Source organism: Nannospalax galili, unplaced genomic scaffold (assembly GCF_000622305.1).
Source record: "Nannospalax galili isolate Female #2095 unplaced genomic scaffold, S.galili_v1.0 scaffold861, whole genome shotgun sequence".
Taxonomy (NCBI): Eukaryota; Metazoa; Chordata; class Mammalia; order Rodentia; family Spalacidae; genus Nannospalax; species Nannospalax galili.
The window spans coordinates 696002-719366 of NW_008345581.1; the positions used below are offsets into that span (position 1 = coordinate 696002).

Consider the following 23365-nt stretch of genomic DNA (forward strand, 5'->3'; position numbering starts at 1 on the left):
CTCCTGTCGTTTCTAATTGGCTTATGGAGTGTTACACTTCCTTCTTCATTTCGGCCTGAGTATTCTTCAGTATTTCTAGGTCTTTTCTGAATTCATTCAGAAGTTTATCCCTATCTTCCTTCAGGTGTTTGATTTCTTATTTGTGTGTTCTTTAAATTCACTGAGTTCTTTTATCATGTTTATAATTGTTCTTTTGAATTTCATGTGCTTCAATATCTCTAGTGGGTTCTCATTGTACTCCTCTAGAGGACTATTGGTATTTGGTGGGGATATGTTATTTTGGTTTTTCATGTTATTTTTTCTCTGTGATTTTGACATGTGAGTTTCTTTTGTAGTTTCTGATTCTTGTGTGAGACTCGGGCCTTCAAGTTTAGGTCTGCTTCTTTTTGTGAACTTTATGTGTCTTTATGGTTTACTTTTGGGGCATGAAAAACTGGTTCCTCTAAGCTTCCGGTTCTCTCTCTTGATTTTCTGTTGGAGTGGCCAGATTGCTTTTGTGTTCAGGAGTTCCCACAGAGGCCCAAGTCAGATGAGGTTCAGATTCTCTCAGACTTTCTTCTAAGGTCTGGATCCCTCCAGGAAAGATTTCAGCCTCAGGACTTTTGGTATTGGACTGGCCTAGGAGCTGGGCCCAGAAAACATGCCTGTCTAGGGCAGCTGGTGGCCATGCCACCCAGAGATGCCAAGGCAGATGGAGTCGGGGGGAAGTGGCCCCAAGGGTTCCTGGGAACTGAACCCAGATTCTCTCAGACTTTCTTCTAAGGTCTGGATCCCTCCAGGAAAGATTTCAGCCTCAGGACTTTTGGTATTGGACTGGCCTAGGAGCTGGGCCCAGAAAACATGCCTGTCTAGGGCAGCTGGTGGCCATGCCACCCAGAGATGCCAAGGCAGATGGAGTCGGGGGGAAGTGGCCCCAAGGGTTCCTGGGAACTGAACCGAGGAGCTGGGTTGGTCTGGATGTAAAGGATCAGGAATAGGAAAGTTCAACCCTTGAGTCCAGGAAAGAGGCTGGCGGGTGCCACAGGCCCAGAGAAGGAGAAGGAGGTGATGGCAGGGCCCAGAAGCAGTGCTCCTGGGGACCCAAGAAGTCATTGATTTGGTCTGGATGCAAAGGATCAGGAAGCAGTGTTGGTTCCCCAGGTTTCTGGGGCGCCAAGAGAAGGAATGGAACAGGACACAGGCTAAGAGGAGAGGTGGGCGGGGGAGATGGAAGAGTGAATGAGGCTGGGGGAGTCAAGGCTGGAGGGGGTGATCGACTTACCCTGGAGAGAGAGGACTGCGGTTGTGCAGCCCCAGGGATGCAGAGGCAATTTCTATCCTATATTGCACTGGAGGTTCTAGTCATGACTGTTAGGCAAAAAAATGAAATTAAAACCTTCCAAGTTGGAAAGAAACAAACTGCCTTTGAATATTACATTAACTTATTTAGGAAAACTTAATAAAAACTAAAAAACAGAACTTAATAATGTTAAAGATGGTATAAAGAAGTGATAGAGGTCAGGGCATGGTGGCACTCTCCTTTAATCCCAGCACTTGGGAGGCAGAGGCGCAGGCAGATCTTTGTGAGTTTGAGGACAGCGTGGACTACATAGTGAGTTCCAGGACAGCTGGAGCTACAGGGAGACTGTTTCTCAAAAAGACAAGACAAAAAAGAAGTGATGGAGGGCTGGATGTGGTAGCATACACCTTTAACCCCAGCACTCAGGAGGTACATTGGAGTGACTGCACTCTGAAGGAATTAATGCTAGTCTTATAAAAGTAATTAGTAGCTTGGCGTGGTGGCACATGCCTTTAATCACAGCACTTAGGAGACAGAGGCAAGTGGTTCTTTGTGAAATCGAACCAGCCTAGCCTACATAAGTGAGTTCCAGGCCAGGTGGGACTACAGGGAGACCCTGTATCAAAAAACTGAAACAAGAAACAAACAAAATGAGTTAGTACAGAGCAATTATTAATACAAGTACAAAACTAGCCACTTCTGATTCCTGGTTTTCTGTCGTTCCATGTGTTCTCTCATTTTTGCAACTATTCCCACCATAATGCTGTGATAAAATCCAGGGCCAACCCAAAAGATCCCACCCAGTCTTGGACTCAGCCTCTAAAAATGTGAGCTAAATAAACCTCTTTCCATATACACTACCCTTCTTCAGGTATCTTGTTATAGCCACAGAAAACAAAGGTTGTTATGATGACAGTGGCCTTCAAACTAATTGACAGATTTGAAGAAGTTGGCAGTTCAGTTATTTGCATTTTGGGGTTTTGTTGTTTCTCTAGTAATGGGAAAGACAAATCTTTAATTCATAGGGAAATAAAAAGGACTCAAGAGTAACAAAGATTGTTTAATCTTGAAAACGAACAAATATTCTAGGGCTCACTGATTTCAAAATACACCAAAAAGTTAAAGTAAGTAAAACTAAATGGTACTTGCATCAGGGTGGACATGTATGTAAGTAAACAGAGCAGAAATAATGTGAATGACTTTCAACAATGATGCTTTGATATTTAATTTGATTGTCAACTTGGCAGAATCTAAAATCACCTAGAAGACATGAGAGAGACATCTAAGTTGGGTTAATTGAGGTGAGAATATACACCTTAAGTGTGGGAGACATGATGCATGGGCTGGGGTCCTGGACTGAATAAAAAGGAAAAAGTGAGCTAAGCACCAGCATTCGTTTGTCTCTTTTTCCTGGTTGTGTGTGCAGTGTGACCAACCTCCTTGTACTCTTACTTCCATGCCTTCCCTAGTAATGGACTGTACCCTCACACTGTGTTGCTTTTGTCAGGCATTTTGTCACAGCAACAAGAAAAACAAGGAATACAGATGCCTAAATAATCTAATGGGAAAGAAAATAATTTTCCACAAATTATTCTGGAAGAACTGTATATCCATATACCAAAAAATAAAGGTGGGCGCTTATACCATACATAAAAATTAACAGTCAAGTGAGCCAGGCATGGTGGCACACACCTTTAATCCCAGGACTTGGGAGGCAGAGGCAGGTAGAGCTCTGTGAGTTCAAGGCCAGCCTGGTCTACATAGTGAGTTCCAGGCCAGCTGGGGCTACAGAGAGACCCTGTCTCAAAAAGACCAAAAAAGTGGGGCTGGAGAGATGGCTTAGTGGTTAAAAGCTCTGACTGTTCTTGTAGAAGACCTGGGTTCAATTCTCAGCACTCACATGGCAGCTAACAATTGTCTGTAACTCCAGTTTCAGGGGAGCCGATGACCTCTTCTGTCCTACACGAGCATTGCATGACTCAAGTGCACTTACCCACATGCAGGCAATACACTCATGCACATAAAATAAAAATAAATTTTTCCATTATTATTATCATTATTGGGTTTTGGAAGGCAGGGCCTCACTATATAGCCCAGGCTAGCCTTGAACTCTTGATCTTCCTGGCTGCATAAAATATATTTTTTAAAGTAAACTTTTTCTGACCTCGGTTAGACACATTTACTTAGTTTTAACACCAAAATACAACAAGAAGATAAGTTGAGCTTCATCAAACATTTGTGCTTTTTAAGATACCATCAAAATGACAAAACACCCTGCAACCTGGAAGACAATATGACCAGATGATGCATCTGGTCAGGAAACTGCATCTAGAATATGTAAAGAACAAAACTCAATAATAAAATGGTAGCTTGATTTTAAAATGAACAAAGGATACGAGTTGGTGTTTATCCAGGATAGATACATGCATGACTAGAATATGAAAAGAGGCTTCACGTAAATAGCACCAGAGAACTGCACCTTAAAAATCACAAGATGGTGCTTCACACCCACTAGGAGAGCCATAATCAAGAAGTTCGATAATACCAAGTGTTAGCAGGGATGTGGGTTAAGTCGGAACCCTCTGACTCTATTAAGGTATAGGTGGGAATATATAGTGGTACAGCCACTAATGGGAAAACTGACAGTTCTTAAAACAGTTAAACATGGAGTTGCTGTAATATGACCCCATACTTCCTCTCATTTGTATATCAAAGAGAAATGGAAAAATATCCACAGAAAAATTTGTTTATGGCAGTGTTAGCCACAGAGTAGATACAATCCAAAATCCATCAGTTGAAGAAGGGGTAAACAAAGGAGATATACCCAGGTAACCAAATATTATTAAGCAGTGCCAGGTATGATGGCACACGCCTCTAATTCCAGCACTCAGGAGGGAGAGCAGGCAGATCTCTGTGAGTTCAAGGACAGCCTGGTCTACATAGTGAGTTCCAGGCCAGATGGGGCTACAGGGAGACCCTGTCTAAAAATAAATAAAACAAAATAAAATAAACATTAAGCATTAAAAAAGAACTAAGGTCGTAATAACATACTATGTATGCTTGAATCAGAAAACATTATATGAAGGAAAAGATGCCAAACACCATGTATGGTGTGAATTAATGTAAGCATGACCAACCTGCCTGGGCTACATGCAGCCCAGGGTAGCTATAAATGTGGCTCATCAGATAATCATGAACTTAACAACATGAGATGTTTTGCAGTTCTTTGAAACTCAACTGTGTGGTTCTCAAGCATGCACTTTCTAGGTGACAGGGTTGTGTTACAGAGGTTAAACACACCATCTGATGCATGCTGCATAATGTTTCAACAATAAGCCATAGATACCATACGATCATGTGATGTCAGTAGCCATCTTAGTTTGTGAAAAGTACATACTGTGATGTTTACATACATAAAATTGCCTAACATATATTTCTCAGAATATATCCTTATTGCTAAGTAATGCATGAAAGACATGGGTAGAAAGAAGGGGTTACATCAAAGAAGCTACACACTTGCCAAGAGTTGTTGAGTACTGGATAAAAACGCTGTGTACAGAGTTAAGATCTGGAGTTGTTCCTGTCTGCTCCCAGTAGAAAAAGATATGATGTCTTATGTATTCAGTTGTATAAAAGCCATTTGTTGTTGATACAGTTTTCCTCTGACAGCTGGTGGTAAACATAGCAAAAATTGATTCTCAGCAGTTCTATATGCTTTTCTGATTTCTAATTTTCCTCTAATGAATAATCATTACCTTGGAGCTCTGAGGATATGTTACTTTTGTTTTTTCGTTTAAAAATTTTGTTTTATTATTCCAAAGAGGGGAAATTTTTAACACATTTGTCCACAAATAACTTGAAGCAGGTTACATAAAAATATAAATACAATGAAGTTTAAGAGGAGGAAAATAGTAATAAGAAATCAAAGACTAAAGGATTTGCCAACATGGGGTCAACTTTGGTGGAATAATGAAGGTTCCTATTTGCTCTGTTCTTTCTTTTCTTTTTCTTTTTGTGGAAAATTCTAATGAGTTTCTTGGGCTTCCTAACAGAGCATGGGGTGGGGGTTTATTTACAGAAGAGTGGGTGCCCCCCCCATTTGCAGCTGTTCTGGGAAGTCCACACTCATATACAGATCCTGTGACGTACCAACAGCCATACAAAATGGCAAGAGAGGTGCCTCATGGTGTTCTAAGCTTATATAACCTTAGTCCCTCCCCCACATGCAGCTAAGGTCAATTGATTGGGTGGGAGGGGTAACTGACTCCCTCCTCGACTCCTGGACGAGCATGGGAAGGTGGTATGACTATAGCTTGCTGCCAGCATAGTGGTTGGAGGACACTTCCAGTTAACACTCCACCCCTTCCTCAAGCTCTTACATTCTTTCTGCCAACCTCTTCCACAAAAGTCCCTGAGCCTTGGAGGGGGTGATAGTGTGGGATGATCTTCTTCCCATTGTGGCAAGGCACTGAACTTTCGGGTCTCTGCATCATCTGTTTTCCATGGGCTATCGGCCCATTTCAGTGGGATTCCATCTAACTATAAAAACACGAATAGCAAGAAGAAAGAACATCTAAACAGTGGCTGCTATAATAACTTAACCTATGGGCATAAACACAAATGCTTGGATGGTACTTTAGCAGGTACATCACATCTATCTAACAAAACAATTGCAGTGGCTTCCCTACTGGGGCCTATATCCTCCCCTGATGCAGGAGGTTGGCTGGTCTACAGTACTAGATGTGTGTTCCACCTCTAGGAGTGGGCATTATATCCAATCGAAAATTTTCTGCTTGTATATACACTAGACGTGCCACTATTACACCGACTGGAGCATCTTGTTTGGCATGTTGACAGTGCAGCACACAGGGTCTGTCATTGAGCAGAATTATAGGGGACAGTTCTTCTCCAGCCATCTGCAGCATATGTTACTTTTGGTAAGAAATCAAATAGAAAATCTCCGTTGAAGAAATTCTAGAAAACATCCATTTCTTACCATAACAAAATTCCCTCTGAATATGCCCTGTATACGTTTAACTATCCAACCACCCCTGATAAACTTCCAGGGGCAAGTAACTACCCATTGAGCAGCCTGTTTCGTTTTTCTAGGTCTATACCTAAAAACATCTTTATTTTGCATATTGATCTTTATGATAATTTTTATGTGTCATTGATCTAACACATCCTGCAAATACTCAGGCAGAATATTTAGCTCTTCATTCTGGCTTTCCTCCCTTGTGAACTTAAGTATGCTTTAATGTCGCTCCAATTTAAACAATACTGCAAAGAACCAAAGTACTTCTTTACTTACTGTAGCATTCCTTTTAGTTCTTAATTGACAGTATAAGTGGCTGAAGGACTTAAATTTTTATTTCTCTGTAAAATAAGTTGCCTTTCACTACAGTTCTTTTAGATCCTTGTCAAAATCAGCATTTGCTTTCTGTGGTTCTTGGAAGTAATAAGGAATTTTAAGACACTAGGAAATTATTAGACACTAGTCAAAGGATCTTTAACTGAACAATAATGAAAAAGATCTTGTATAACAGCTAGATACTAACCTATTTATTTTAACCATCTGTTTATGATCTATCTTATGAAGGTTTTTCCCAGTCAGGAATTGTTTCAAAATGAGAAAACACACCCTCTTTTCTAATTCTTGAGAATATGATGTAAATGCACATCTAAATTTGGCCCACTTATTACCTTATGTTCACTGGATCCAGTGAAAATCTTTATTCTTTAATGGGGACATTAAAGATCAAGCTGGGGGCTGGAGAGATGGCTTAGCGGTTAAGAGCACTGACTGCTCTTTCAGAGGACCTGGGTTTGATTCCCAGCACCCACATGGTGGCTACGAACTGTCCTTAACTCCAGTTCCAGGGGAATCCAAAGCCCTCTTCTGACCTCTGCAGCATTGCACAACACGGGTGCACTCACATGCAGGCAATACATTAATACACATAAAATAAAAATAATAATTAAAAAAAGATCAAGCTGATACAAGTTTTAGGACACATTTCTCAAAATAACTTTGCAAGTATTAACATGTTCAATTTGTTGCAATAATGTAAAATTTGTATTTATTTAAAAAGGTACACCCAGATCTTAATCTTACTGAAAACAATTAACAATTACAACTTATTTTCTCTCTCCAAAAGAAATTAGTATGATTTCAAGCTTGCAAATGTGAATTTAACCAAAAATACCCTAGAACCCTTTCTTGAGTTTACTTTGACATAAATTAGTGCCTTTAAAGTGTGTCTGTGTGTGTGTGTGTCCCTTATTACCAGTTAACACTATTAGTTCCCTATTCTCTGATTAACTGCTGACATTACTATAGATGCTTTTTGGCCCTTTTATATAACACAGTGGCCATATTAAAGAGAGAGCATGTTGATGCTGAAGTGCAGCTCAGTGGTAGACAACTTGTCAGGCATGTGCAGGGCCTTGGGTTCTAGCCCCAGCAACACCCCCCCCAAAAGTAAACATGCTTCTGAGTGAAAATGGCAAGTTAGTACCATGTAGTAGGGCAGGGATCAAATTCAAGTCAAGCTTGGAAGCAAGTGCCTTTACCCACTGCACCATTTTCAGCATTAGAGGAGTTTGGGTTTTTTGTTGGTGGTGGTGGTGGTTGGTGGTTGTTTGTTTGTTTGTTTGTTTGTTTGTTTGTTTGTTTGGTGGTGGTGTTTTTAAGGGAAAATATACAATAATAAAGGAAGTGAGAGACAAATAATGGTGATAAGGTAGAGAGATGGCTCCATGCTTGAGAGCACTGACTCTTCCCTCTTGTAGAGGACCCAGGTTTGGTTCCCAGCATCCATGGTGGTTAACAACCACCTGTAACTCCAGTTCCAGGGGATCCGATGCCCTCTTCTGACCTCCATGGGCACTGCATGACACGAGTGCACTTAACATACATTCAGGCAACACACATACACATAAAATAAAAATAAATATTAATATGATGATGATGATGATGATAAAGGTTTAGAACCTAGAAAGCAGATACACTAACAGATTCCCTGAATCCTAAAGCAGCAGAGGGAAAACCCAAGATGCAACCAATTATACTCAGCAAAGCTTTAAAACATTCACCACTTGGAGATAAAGGGACCTTGGGAATGGGATAGAATAATGGTAGAGTCAACAAATAGGAAGGTTTATACATTTGTTTAAAGAAACTGTTGATTTCCAGATCATGTTCTCTCCCGTGGCATAAAACTAATGCTTTATTCCATGGACAGCATAAAGTAGTGAGGTTCAGGGCTGGGATCATTTGGTATAGTTGAAGATAAGAATGTTGTATTGACTTAGTACAGCATTCACACCTAAATGTCAGTAGCTTATAAGGCTGGGGAGCACTTGCTTAGTTGAAGATACAAATGTTGTGTTGGCCCGGTTCACATCTAAAGGTGAGTAGCTTATAAACAAAAGAGGCAGAGTGGCACCCACTTATAATCCCAGTACTCAAGAAGCATAGGCAGGAAAGGAGAATTGCTGCAAGTTCAAGGCCAGGTTGGTCTATATAACAATTTCCAGGGCTACATAGCAAGGTCCTGTCTCAAGGAAGGAGGGAGGGAGGTTGATTTATACAGCTCACAGTTTTGAAGATTCAGGGTATTATACTGCTGTTAGCTCATCTTTGGTGAAGACCTCATGGTGGATGTATCACAGTGGCGGGAACATATTGACAGGAAGGGATCACATGGTAAGACAGGAAGCCAGAGCAACCAAGAAGGAACTACTGTTGCTATTCCATAAGAACCGTCTAGAGAAGTAACCAAGGTTCTACAAGAACTACCTTAATCCTTTCCAACAGCAGAGTTCCAGTGACCTCACAGGTCCCCATTATGTCCCACCTCTTATAAAGGTCTCACTACTTTCTAACACCACCACACTGAGAACCAAAATTTTAACACAGATGCATATTGAAATCCATTGATTATATGCACATAGAATGTTGTCAACCTACCCTGAACCTCCAACCAAGAGACTAAAAGATTGGGGCTGGAAAGAGGGTTCAGCAGATAAGAGCACTGGCTGCCATGCCGAAGACTAAGGGAAATTTGAGATCTAGAAGACAGAACAGTGAAAGAAATCTCAAGATGAAATTGTGAACTAGGCATAGAGACCAAGCAGACCACAGGAAAATAAGTCAGAAGTAACCAAGGAATATTTCATCAAGAAAATTCAGTTGCTGTGAGAGATGGTACACCTATTAAGAGCACCAGCTGTTTTTGAGGAAGACCTGACCTGGGTTTGAATCCTAGTACCCATATGGCAGCTAACAGCTGTCCATAACTCTAGTTCCAGGGGAATCTGATGTCCTCTTCAGACCTCTGTGGGCATTGCACAACACAGGTGCACTTACATACATGCAGGCAATATACTCCATACATAAAATAATTTTTTTTTAATTTTTAAAAAGAACCTACACCAGGTCCATGCTAATGAGCATCTTTTATCTCCTAGCATCGAGTATTGGTTCCGCTGCATGGACGTGGATGGAGATGGTGTACTCTCCATGTATGAGCTGGAGTACTTCTATGAAGAGCAATGTGAAAGAATGGAGGCCATGGGCATTGAACCCTTGCCATTCCATGATCTGCTGTGCCAGATGCTTGACTTGGTGAAGCCAGCCAGTGATGGTGAGAATGAATGAACACAGTTTGCACTGTTCATCTTTGCAACAGAGTGGGACATACAGCCCTTGTATTATTCTAATACAAAGTTTCTCTCTCTTTGACTATTAGTGTCAAACCAGCAATGTTGGCAAATACACGATTTTAAAACTAGGACTTTTCCATAAAGAAAGAAAGTAGATTAGTGATTGCCAGGCTGGGGTTGGAGGGACACTGGGAGGAATGCTTGATTGTGAGTGATAATATTGTGGAACTAGGTAGTATTGATGGTTGTACAACATCATGAATGTACTTAAAAGCCATTAAAGTATACAGGCTAAAAATACAGGCTAAATGGTGAATTTTATGCTATATGAATTTCATCTGGACTTTCAAACCTGTGATTAATACTAAAATGAACATGCACATGTACTTGTAACATCAGTGAAAGTTTTTTCTTTGTTAAAAGACTTGTCAATGAAATTTACAAGATATATTTGTTTTACCATAGGCAGAATAACTCTACGAGATCTGAAGAGGTGCAGAATGGCTCATATCTTCTATGATACTTTCTTTAACCTGGAGAAATACTTGGACCATGAACAGAGAGATCCCTTTGCAGTCCAGAAGGTAACATTTACATTTAACTTTCAGAGCTACAGTACCAAAGACTGGGTGCTACATATTAAAGTGGTCTCTGCATGTAGGAATCTCTGTTTTCAAAGATATAACATTTATAATACTTCATCAGATTCTGAAAAGAGACTATAAAGTATGTGAGGCACAAGGAGGTGCAAAGAAGGGTGAAAGAGGGAGGGGAGAAAGAATATAAATGAGAGACTGAGAACGAATATAAAGGACTAAGAGCATATCTCTTCCCACAGCCAGTCTTTAAGTTTAGGTGATATCCATCTGGCTGCATACTAGCTGTCTAGTGGACTGTATTGCTGTCTGTAGTTACAGCCATTAAAAACTAGTTCCAAAAAAATTAGTTTTAAGGGCTAGAAAGGTGACTCAGTGGTTAAGAGCATTTACTGCACTTCCAGAGGTCCCAGGTTCAGGTCCCAGCACCCACATGGCAGCTAACACCCAACATTAATTCCAGTTCCAGAGGATCCAATGCCCTGTTCTGGCCTCCACTGGGCACCAGGCACATACATGGTACACTTTTATACATTCAGGCAAAACACTCATAACACACTCACACTTTTAAAAAAATAGTTTTGAAAAATACATCAATAAGCACATCTGTACTAGAACTACACTGACCTTAATTGTACCATGCACTTCCAAGATAGCATAGTAAACAGCTTTACCTTTCTAAGTGAAACCTAGAATTTCTCCATGATAGACACCTTCAGATAATGAACACTTTCTGTGCTTGACTGTCAGTTTTGGTTGTTGTTGTTGTTGTTGTTGTTTTGGGGTTTTTTTTTTTTCTTTTGTCTTTTTGAGACAGGTCTCCCTGTAGCCACAGCTGGCCTTCATTCACCATGGAGACCAGGCTAGCTTCAAACTCACAGAGATCCTCCTGCCTCTGCTGGGATTAAAGGCATGCACCACCATGCCCGGCTTGGCTATCAGTCTTAAATGTGGTCCTGCATGTGAATAGAGACAAGCACCTTTCCTTGTTGCACAAAAATCTGTTGGACCTTCAGTAAACCCTACACATGTACAGTCCGTGTCCAAAATAATCACCACCTGCTCCTACAATTCTTCTATTTAAGTAAACATTATATTTAGGAAAGGACTGTTTCAGTTGAGTGACAGTGCAACTACAGGAAGTTTTGATAGTTTTTTTTTCTTCTACATATTCCATATGTGTTTCGCCTGAATAATAGCAAGAATATGAAGATTACTTTCTTTTTTTAAATATTTTATTTATTATTTTTATTTTATGTATATGTGTGTATTGCCTGCATGTAGATAAGTACACCCGTGTCGTGCAGTGCCCACGGTGAGCAAAAGAGGCTGTCAGATCCCCTGGAACTGGAGTTACAGACAGTTGTTAGCTGTAATGTGTGTGCTGGAATTCGAACCCAGGTGTTCTGCAAGAACAGTCAGTGTTCTTAACCGCTGAGCCATCTTTCTAGCCCCAAAGATTACTTTCTAAGAACAAATACTCTGATGCTGGCTTTGGGTCATATCAAGGTGTATTATCATTGGCTAGAATCAATATTATATTTACTGAATCCTGTGTATTCCATTATTTTATGTACCTTTCAATAAAAAATAAATATCGTTTTAAGTCTATGATACATGGCATGTTTCAGAAGTATTAACATGATTGCTTTCTGAAAAGAGATTAATATTAGCATGGTATGGTCACTATTTAGGTACTTACGTTCTCCTGGGCATGACTCAAATCAAGCAATACTCATTTTCAGCATGAAATATATTCTAAAATATATAAGCCAGGACATTGCCTATAGAAGAGAAAGAAAATGTATAGGTTTCTGTTTTGTTTTTTTGAGACACATTTGCACTATGGTTGCACCTGGTTGGCCTAGAACCTAGCCTGTATAAACCAGGCTGGCCTCAAACTCACAGAGATCTACCTGTCTCTACCTCCCAAGTGCTGAGCTTAAAGATGTATAGGTTTTATTTATACCCTTTAATTTTATTTTTACCCTTTAACAATGTTTTAAATTTGTTTTTGTTTTCAGTTTTTTGTTTGTTGATTGGTTTGTTTTGTTTTTAAGACAGGGTCTTGGTCTCAAACCTTTGATCGTTCTGCCTCAGTCTCTACAGTGTTGGGAGTACAGACAAGTGGCAGTATGCCTAGCTTAAAATTTTCCTTTCTTTATATGAAATAATAATTATGTATATTTATGTCTTTAAAGAACATTATTAATCAGAAAACTGGTCCACAAATTTCAAACACCGTAAAGAGATTCTGAATATGGGGACATGACAAAGACAGAAGAGCAAAAGCTGACCCCAAGCTGACCCAAAGAAGGAAGTGATTTTGAAGAGAAGGGCTGATTTTAGGAAGGTACCAGACGTGATGTGATATCTGACTTGTCTTTTAGAGAAACAATAAAAATTTGCCAGAGGAAAAGCTGAATGGTGGTGCATACCTGTAATAAGAGCCCTCAGAGGACTGAGACAGGAGAATCACAACTTTAAGACTAGCCTATACTACAAAGCAAGTTCAAGGGAAGCCTGAGCTACATAGTGATACTCTGTCTCAAAAAAAAAAAAAAAAAAAAGGGTGAGAGGGGAGCTGTGACTATAGCTCATTAGTAGAGCATTAGCCTAGTATGTATGAGGCCCTAAGTTCAGTTCCCAACACTGAAGAAGAAGAAATGGAGTAATGGAGGCAGGCAGGCCGGCAGAGGAAAGGTAAGTTTGTACAAACCACAAGTCACTCCACATGGGTCCTGTGTACTGGGGAGAAAGGACTGAAGAAACATCTCTGTTATGAAGTTAAAGAATCATGACAAGGGGCAGGCAAGATGGCTTAGTAGGTAAAGATGCTTTCTGCCTAAGCCTGACAACCTAAGTTTGATCCCCAGAATTCACTAAAGGTGGCAGGAAAGAACTGACTCCATAAAGTTGTCCTCTGACCTCCATGGCAAACATGCCCATGCATATCATGTACACATACAAATACATACACAATTTTTTTTAATTCATGACCAAAAAAACATAGCTGCTAAACACGTAATTTTGTAATTTGAGGTGTAAATAACTGTGGGAATGTTGCCTTAGCTTTTACATGTTGGAAAGCTTTTCAGATAGGTTTTTCAGCAGTATACATCTGTGATGCCCTATCTCCAATTTTTTGTCTTTATTCTCATTTCCTCTTTTCAATCAGGATGTTGAAAACGATGGCCCTGAGCCCTCTGACTGGGACAGGTTTGCTGCTGAGGAGTACGAAACTCTTGTCACAGAGGAATCTGCCCAAGCACAGCTCCATGAGGGGTGAGTACCATGTCAGGATGCCAAAACCACCTTAAAAGCCTGTCTGTGGGCCTTTTCTTTTTTTTTTTTTTTCTTTGAATAGCATTTTAAAAAATGATTGATTTAGCCAACTTACCTCAAATGAACACACTCCCAGCAGTGTTCTCTTCCATTGTTCCCTGACTTCCTGATAGTCTTTTTCAGGTCCCATTTCCTTTAATAAGTCACACCATTCACAGAGTCCAAGATCACTGAGCACTGCTACTCAGCCATAGTCAGTAACCTTGTGAAGAAGGAACTGCAGGAACTGAAGCTCCTTTTATATAAGAAATATGATCATGTTTTAAGCAAATCTTTTTCAGGAACAGTTTTGTTCTCTCGACTCTCTATAAGAAGTAATTCCTACATATAGTTTATACTAGTCAAGGAAAAATTCCATACATGGGCCACATTAAGAAACTAAATTACCAGCTGGGCATGGTGGCCCACACCTTTAGTCCCAGCACTCAGGAGACAGAGACATGTGGATTTTTGTGAGTCCAAGGCCAGCCTGGTGTACATAGCGAGTTCCAGGCCAGCTATAAGACCCTGTCTCTAAAAAGACAAAAAAAGAAGAAGAAGAAGAAGAAGAAGAAGAAGAAGAAGAAGAAGAAGAAGAAGAAGAAGAAGAAGAAGAAGAAGAAGCAGCTAAATTACCAGCTGGGCATGGTGGTACATACCCTTAGTTTCAACACTCAGGATGCAGAGGCAGGCTGATGAGACCAGCCTGGTCTATGTAGCAAATTCGAGGCTGGTTGGGGCTAGAGGGAGACCCTGTCTCAAAACTAAGTAGAAACTAAATTACCCAAGAATTACACTACTAGGAACATTTCAGCAATTTTATAATTTTCTGGCTTTTTCCATTATTTTTTTGTGACTCCTTTAGTATTTTTCTTCAGCCCTTGTTTTCTAAGACTGTCAATCTTTACTGATAATGTAATATATTCAAATGACCTAATACCTAATACCTAATACCTGGCTCTCCATGTATGTGTTCGTATGCAGATAAATATACGTTGTTCGGGGGTTTTGTTTATTTTCTTACTGGAGTGATAATAATACTATATTCATTGTTTTGCACCTTGCTTTTCCACATTTAGTATATTTGAGACTATTTCACAATATATCTAACGGCTTTATTTTTCTTTTTTGTGTATGTGTATGGGTGTAAGAGGGTGGTTGTGTGCGTACAGGTGCACGAGTATCATGGCACACCTGTCAAGGTCAGAGATGACATTGGGTATTGGTCCTCACCTTCTACCTTGTTAGAGGCAGGGTCTCTTGTTCACTACAACATACACCAGCCCAGCTAGCCTTCAAGCTTCTGAGGGTTCTCCTTTCTGTGCCTCTGAGTGCAAACATGCTCAACCTCTACATCCTGCTTTATGTGGGTTCTGGGGATCTGAACTCAGGTCTTCATGCTTGCAGGGGAAATACTTTATCTACTAAGTCATCTCCTCAGCACCCTAATGATTCATATTTTTACAGTTGTATAATATTCCACTGTATAGTTTTACAATTATTTTATAGTCCTTTGCTGATACTATATTTCTAACATTTCACTGATACAAATTATTGTGTTATAATCACACATACACAGACACACACACACATGGACACAGACACATAATAAAGTCCTAGAACTGCAGCAAGCAGATAAGCATATCCAAACTAGGTACTTGTAGAGTCTGCAAAGACTTAAAAAGGTTTTAGAGAAGCCTGTGATGTTACAGACCCCCAAAATGTAAAACAGTAAAACGACATTTCTGTGTCTAACCTAAAGGAACAAGGAGGTGAAATCAAGACCAGAACCCAAAAAGAGTAGCTATGTGCAAAAGATCACCTTGGCAGGATTTAGAATTTTGCCAGCCTAGGAAACCCATCTGAAAGCAAGCTGCTAGAAAGCGTTACTCTCTTCATCTCCTCAGTAGCCTGTTGGTGACACCTATTGGCCACCAGAAGACCAAAGAGCCCCCTCATATGGTCTGTCAGGTCAGCTCCTGGAGCAGAGATGGGGGAAGGGTAAATAGGAAATATCCTGCCTAGCAGGCAATATGAACTAGCCCCCCATAGAGATTGTACTGTTTTCTACCTTTCCTTGAGGTCAGGGGGTAGGGGTGGGGGGCAGCGTGTTCTATGGTTAGGATTATGACCATGTTCCGCTATACCCAGTCCATGATGTCTTCAGTATCTTTTTTTGAAGGTATAGAGCACACCATCACCAACCCTAAACCCTTAATATCTTTTATCATGTATTGATTTTCTTGAGCCTAACTAAATCAAAAGAGAAGACAACAAGGTGGACTCACAACACGATTTAAGGTTTTTCAGCACTGAGCTTCCATGCTAGGAATTAAAGTTAGGTTATCAGTTTTATAAAGCAACACCAGTATAGTTAAGAACAAGTATAGATGTTTATAATAGCAAAAAATTAGAGAAAAAATACTAAAATATTAGTATTTGTATTAGTCACTTTTCTGTTGCTATGATAGAAACACTATAATGAAGGGAAGGAGAAGAGTTTATTTAGTTTATGGTTCCAAAGGGGCAAGAGCCCATCATGGTGGGGAGGCCTGGCGGCAGAAGCAGCTGGAGTAGGAGCAGAAGCTAAGCACTCACATCTTCAAGCAAGCACAGGAAGCAGACTGACTGGAGATCCAACAAGGCTTAAGAACGCTAAGCCTGCCCCCAATGACATGCTTCCTCAAGCATGGCCACACCTTCTAAAACCTGCCAAAATAGTGCCACAAACTGGGGATAAAAATGTTTGAATACTTGGAGCCTATGAGGGACATTCATTCAAACCACCATAGTATCTAATAGCATGATAAATAAAATTATTCTACATATATACAGTGTGTCCCATGTAACCTTCAAAATCATTTTGTAACTAGGCACAGTGGTGCATGCCTATAATCCCAGCACTTGAGAGGTATGGAAGGAGAGTGCTGAGTTTGAGGCCACCCTAGGCTACAGAGTAGGACCTTGTCTTTAAAAAAACAACAACAAAAAAAAAAGCAGGCTGGCAAGATAGCTCAGCAATTGACACCAAGCCTGAAGACTTGAGTTTGATTTCTAGAACCTACATGGTAGAAAGAAAGAATTGACTGAAAGTTGTCCTCTGACCTCCACACATAATGCACACATGCACACACACACACACACACACACACACACACACACGCAATAAATGTATGTAAAAATATATTGGAAACACACTTTGAGTTTTTTAAAGGCAAAAATATTTTATTAATATGTGTTTCTTGACTTTTATTACAAAAAAATGAGAGACAAGGAAAAATTTGGAGAGATCAAGTAAAATATAAAAGGATTTTTTACATACTTGAAATAAAATTAATTATGTGTAAGGGAAACAAAAACATACTAGGACAATAGAACAAATGAAACCAGAGGCAGGCAGATCGCTGTGAGACTGAGGCCAGCTTGGTCTGCACAGCCAGTTCCAGGCCATCTGTGGCTACAGGGAGATCCTGCCTCAGAAAAAAGAAAGGAAAGAAGGGGAGGGAAAGGGAAGGGGAAGGAAAGGAAGGAGGGAGAGAGAGGAAGGGAGGGAGGGAAGGAGGGAGGGGGAGGGAGAGAGAGAAAGCAGGCCTTTTTGAGGCAGGCATGGTAGTGCTGCCATGGAAAAATTCATCAAACACCTAAGAGATTAAGCACATCCCCCAGAGAGTCAGAGAGCTCATTCATTTTTCACATGAATGTGGTCCCAGAATGAGCAACAAAGGCCACAAGTAAAATACAAATGAGGTTTACAGAGGAATTTTCATGTCATCATTTAATAGTTGCCACCTGGACCTTATGGCCCAGGATCTATATAACTCTACATTGATGTGCCATGTTGTCTCAGGAAATCCCTTCTTGTGTTTTATCATCGTAGTTTACAAAGTAGATATCACAGGCAAGGGTCGGGACACCTGCCACCCTTTGATCTACAACTAGGCAAGGCTAATTGGGCTAGGAGTCGGTCAGACAGTTTACAAAAAACAGATCTCACAGGCAGAAGTTTAGACATTTATCACATTTGATCTATACTTTTTTCCCCCTTTGGTCTTTTTGAGGCAGGGTCTCCCGGTAGCCCCAGCTGGCCTGGCATTCCCTATGTAGACCAGGCTGGCCTTAATCTCACAGAGATCTGTCTACCTCTGCCTCCTAAGTATTGGGATTAAAGGTGTGAAACAACACCCTGCAGGATCCTCTGCATTTTTTATTGGAACAGGTATCCTATAGACCACTTGGCAAGTTCTCCATCTTCTTAGTTTCATATCTTTATCCATCATGGTTAGTTAGAAAGCATCACAGAGCCTCAAGATATTATAGAGTAATAGAACATCTCAGGGTGGTAAAAAATCACAGAGTTGCACTTCAAGATATCTATCCAGTAAGTACAACAAAGGGAAACTGCAAATGGCTTCAGCTCAAAAGGACATTATATAACAATACAGTTTGGTTACAAGATTATAACCTCTCCTTATCAGTATATGCTTTTAATCCCAGCACTCAGGAGTCAAAGGCAGGCAGAGCTCTGTGAGTTTGAGGCCAGCCAGGGCTACATAGTGAGACCCTGTTTCAAAAACAGAACTTTTCTTTAACTGAAAGAAGACCTGAATATGAAAGGTCAGAAGTGAGTTATATCCAGGAAATTCTGATAATGACTGATTCTGGATATGCCTTGTGAATTTACTGGAAAAAGCTGAATAAAGGTTTACTTTGGTTTTGTTCTGGGGTAGTTTTCTTTGTTTTTCCACCTTTTTAAAATGCAAGTCACAAGACAAGGGGGGAAATGTACTTTACCTCCAATCTGTCTGCAGTATAATTGAATACTAAAAGACCATGAAACAATGTTACAGCTTTTTCAGAGAAAGAAATCATATACCCAAAGGTTATACAGGACCCTAGAGTTCTTAAAAAAGATAAGCCCAGCATGGTGGCCCATGCTTTTTAAGCCCAGCACTCAGGAAGCAGGCAGATCTCTGTGTCTCTGTGACTTCAAGGCCAGCCTGGTCTACATACATAACAAGTTCCAGGCCAGCTGAGGCTACAAGGGAGACCCTGTTTCAAAAAAAAAAGTAATTATAAAATTAAGGGGCTGGAGAGATGGCTCAGTGGTTAAGAGCACTTGCTGCCCTTGCAGAGGACCCAAGTTCAATTCCCAGCACCCATGTGGCAGCTAACAACTGTCTGTAACTCCAGTTCCAGAGGATCCAACGCTCTCTTCTGACCTCCACAGGCATCGCATGACATGGGTGCACCTACTTACATGCAAGCAATACATTCATACACATAAAATTAAAAAAACTAAGAGAAAAGCAGAAGGACTAGAGAGATGGCTCAGTAGATAAAGGTGCTTGCCACCAAACCTGACAGCCTGAGTTTGAGTTTGGTCCCAGGTTCCACATAGAAGAAGGTATTAACTCCCAAAAGTTGTCTTCTGACCTTCACACGTGCACTGTGGCACACACATCACATACACATTCTAAACAAATTAATTTAAAAAATGAAAAGAGAAACTCAGAGAGAAAGAACAAGCTTAGAAATGGAGCAGCAGTGGAAGAATAGTGATCATTCAGTCCATTGGAATATAAAAATAATCCTAACCCACTAAGGACATCCAAAGATAGAGAACACAATAGAATTCACTGGAAAAAAATATTGTAAGAAAAGCTGGGATATAGAGAAGAGGAAAAATTGTGTAAATCTTAGAAATAACAATTGAATGGAGACACAGAGGAGGGAGAAAATATTATGTATAGGTTTCATTAGCAAATCTCAGCAGATATTCTCAAAAACTCCTCAAGCAAGCTGGAGGGGTAGATAAATGTTAACTAAAATAAATACTTGGAATTGTAAAGCCATACTCAAAATATTTTAATCCAGTCGCAAAATATATACACAAAAGTACATACCTAATACAACAGATGTTTGTAGATCAATAAATATAAAAAGGATAAAGTCACTCACTTATTTAAAAAAAAGATTCAGTTGTGGAACTACAGCCACCACCAAAAAAACAATGAAGTTTTAATAATAAAAGGAAACTCCTAAAAAAGGGATTATAACAGATTTTAGAGGCAAAAAAAAAAATCAAAAGGAGGGCTTGAATCCCATTATATAAATAATATATAAAGACAGAGTAAATGTCTATAAAGACAGAGTAAAGTATTCCTTGAAACTAAGATTAAAAACTCTTGGAGGGTTTTGTCCATGAAACATTTACAGAATATACACTGGGCTACAAAATAATCATCTAAAAATAGCAATAATAGCTGGGCGTGGCAGCACACGCCTTTAATCCCAGCACTCAGGAGGCAGAGGCAGGCGGATCTCTGTGAGTTCAAGGCCAGCCTGGTCCACATAGTGAGTTCCAGGACAGCTGGGGCTACAGGGAGACCTGTCTCAAAAAGACAAAAAAAATAGCAATAATATAGACTGTTTTCTGATTAAAAGAAGATGAACTGAATGCATACTGCAGTTTTCAGTCTCGAACACTATGTAGAAATAAGAACTGCAGACTGAGCATGGTGGTGCATGCCTTTGATTCCAGCATTTAAGAGGTTAAGGCAGGCAGATCTTGAGTTAGAGACCAGCCTGGGATACATCTCAAGACCCTGGCAGTGAAGGGAGATAATAAGAAACACACCTAGAGCACCGCTTAAATGAAGAGAATCTTTAAGTGGACCAAAAGGAAAAGCAGATAGGATCAGACTGAAGGAGCAACAGCTTAGATTCTTTATAACAGAACACAAAGAGTAATTGTTACAGATAATGGGAGCAGCACTTACTGATAACTACCTAAATTTAACTAAAACCTAGAACAAGGAGACCAGAAGCAGCATCTATGTAGGTCAGACTTTGTATATTCCATCCTGTCCCTAAAAGACAGACAAAAGCAGAGTGTGAGAACTTAGAAGAGAAAGCCCAGCCACTGAAAGATTTGTACCCAGAAGCACAGGACAGACAAGATCCTCTCTCCCAACCCCCTTGTTATTGAAGACACCAGCAAGCCAGTTGCCCCGTCCTAAGCAGCCAGAGAAACAGAGGCAGCAGACTCTTCTCCACTCCATAGAAAAGTGGACAAATATCAGACACTTGAGAAATACCAATAAAATACAAATGGAAAGACTTCAACATTGTAAGCAGTCAGTGACGCAATCAGAACAAGACATCAAAATGAGTATTCATTATTCAAAGGGATGAAAAATATTCTCTTAAAGGAAGACTACAGCTAATGTCTTAGAAATGAGAATTAAGTTTTTACATAGGTGCATTCATGCGTGTAGGAATGTACATGCACATGCCTGGATGGCAAAGAACAACTTTTAGAAGTTGGTTCTCTTGCCACCTTGCAGAATTTGGGGATCAAACTCAGATTGTCAGACTTTGGAGCAAGCACTTTTACCCACTGAGCCATCTCTTCAGCCCAGAAAAAAAAAAATGTTTTTAATGAAAACTACAGCGTGAGACTGAGTAGAATGAACACAGATGAAAAATTTGTATCTGGTATATTGATTGAAATGCTAGAGTTAAAAAATAAAACCTCTTGGAAAACAAGAGAAATATTTTCCAGAATTTTAGTTGTTTACCAAATAAGATACACAGGAGGAGGAATTCCAGCCAGGTTATAAATATTTTAGATCTCGTGGGTTTCTGCCACGACTACTCAGCAGATGCAGATAATATGTAAAATGCATGCCACTGTATTCCAACAAACCTCTTGGAAAAAAAACTGACACACTAATTGCATAGCATTTTCATAAATACCACATGATATTCTTACAATTTTTGTTTCAAATTTCAAAAGATAAAAGTATTCTTAGCTCATGGATTGTACCAAAACAAGTGCCAACACAGATCTGACTGACAATATAGTTTGTCAGCCCCTGCACAACAGTGGAAATTCACCACACAAAAAAACAAAGATCTAAGAAAAAAACAGATAATAGGTTATCCACAAAATGAACTGAAAAATAAATTGAACAATATCAAATTAGTTGCTTTTCTGGATACTGTAACCAAACACCTGACAAAAGTGAGAATGAAGGGTTTTATCTTGGCTCACAGTTCCAGCTGATACTCTCTGTCATGGCTGCAGGAGCTTAAGGCAGCTAGTTACATGGCATCCTTATTCGGGAGGCAGAGCTAAGTGCTGCTGCTTGGCCATCTTTCTCCTTTTATTCAGTCTAGGACTCTAGCCCATGGAATGATGACCACATTTAAGATGGGTCTTCCCACTACAATTAGCCTAATCTAAAAAAAAAATTCCTTACAGACATGCCCAGAGATTTGTGTCCATGGTGATTATAAATTTCTTCAGGTTGACAACCAAGCTCAACATCACAAATATTCAAGTGCTGCAAAAGAAAATAACTTTGAACTTAGAATTCTGCACCTGCTCAAAATATGAGGTTCAAATAATATATTTTCAGAGTTTCAGAGATGCAAAATTTTATGTCCCACAGACCACCTCTGAAAGAAGTATTAAATAATATTCTCATCATGAAGGTAAATAGATCATATAGGAAACAGTGAAATGCCATAAGCAATTTTCAGCTAATGGTGCAGCTCAGTGGTAGAACATGTGCTTAACATATGCAAGGCTCTGAGCTCAATCTCCAGCATTGACTCCAAAAAAAGCAATTGTTAGTAATGGAAGTAGTATAATTTATTTTTAGGATTAGAAAAATACCAATCTCAGGTCTGGGGAAAAGCACTTGTCATGCAAGCTTGAGGACCTCAGTTCAGATCCCCAGAGCCCACAGAAAAGCCAGAAGAGATAGTGCATGTCTACAATCCCAGTGCTCCTAACAGCGAGGTGGAAGGTAGAAACAGAGAATCCCCCAAAGTTCTCAAGTCAACTAGCCTGGCATACACAGCACCAGAAAGACACCCTGTCTTAAAAAGGTGAAAGGGGGGGCTGGAGAGATGGTTCAGTGGTTAAGAGCACTGGTTGCTCTTGCAGAGACCCAGGTTTGATTCCCAGCACCCACATGGCGGCTATGAACCGTCCTTAACTCCAGTTCCAGGGGAATCCAAAGCCCTCTTCTGACCTCCATGGCATTGCACAACACGGGTGCACTCACATACCTGCGTTATCAGGCATACACCATCTTAGTCAAATCATTTCTCACATGCAGGCAATAAACTCATACACATTTAAAGAAAAGGGTGAAAGGGGAAGACCTAACCCAAGACTGTTTCCTGACTACCCCACATGCACTGTAACACACACACACACACACACACACACACAGATGATTTTTTAAAGAATATTGATCTCAGATCCTGTTAATGTAACATAAAGGAGCTGGGCTTTGTTGCACACATCTGTAATCTCAGCACACAGAAAGTTGGGGCAGTAAAAATGCCAGTTCCAGATTAATCTGGGCTACATACCCTGTCACTGTATTCCTGTATAACTTAAAGAGAGATAGATACACGTGGATGGCTCAGCTGACATCTGAGGGCCCCCAGCCCACCACCAGGCATTGACAAGGGGCAGGGG

The 23365-nt window shown here is 40.1% G+C and overlaps 1 protein-coding gene across 3 annotated transcripts in view; it reads left to right on the forward strand.

Moving 5' to 3' along the window:
* Ppp2r3a (protein phosphatase 2 regulatory subunit B''alpha) overlaps positions 1 to 23365 on the forward strand; it is a 243705-nt gene that overhangs the window by 194095 nt on the left and 26245 nt on the right. For all 3 annotated transcript variants that reach the window (XM_017800255.2, XM_008841637.3, XM_008841639.3), the window contains 3 exons: positions 9752 to 9927; positions 10412 to 10530; positions 13721 to 13827. In XM_017800255.2, the coding sequence (XP_017655744.1) occupies positions 9752 to 9927; positions 10412 to 10530; positions 13721 to 13827 (402 nt within the window). The remainder of the gene's footprint in view (positions 1 to 9751; positions 9928 to 10411; positions 10531 to 13720; positions 13828 to 23365) is intronic.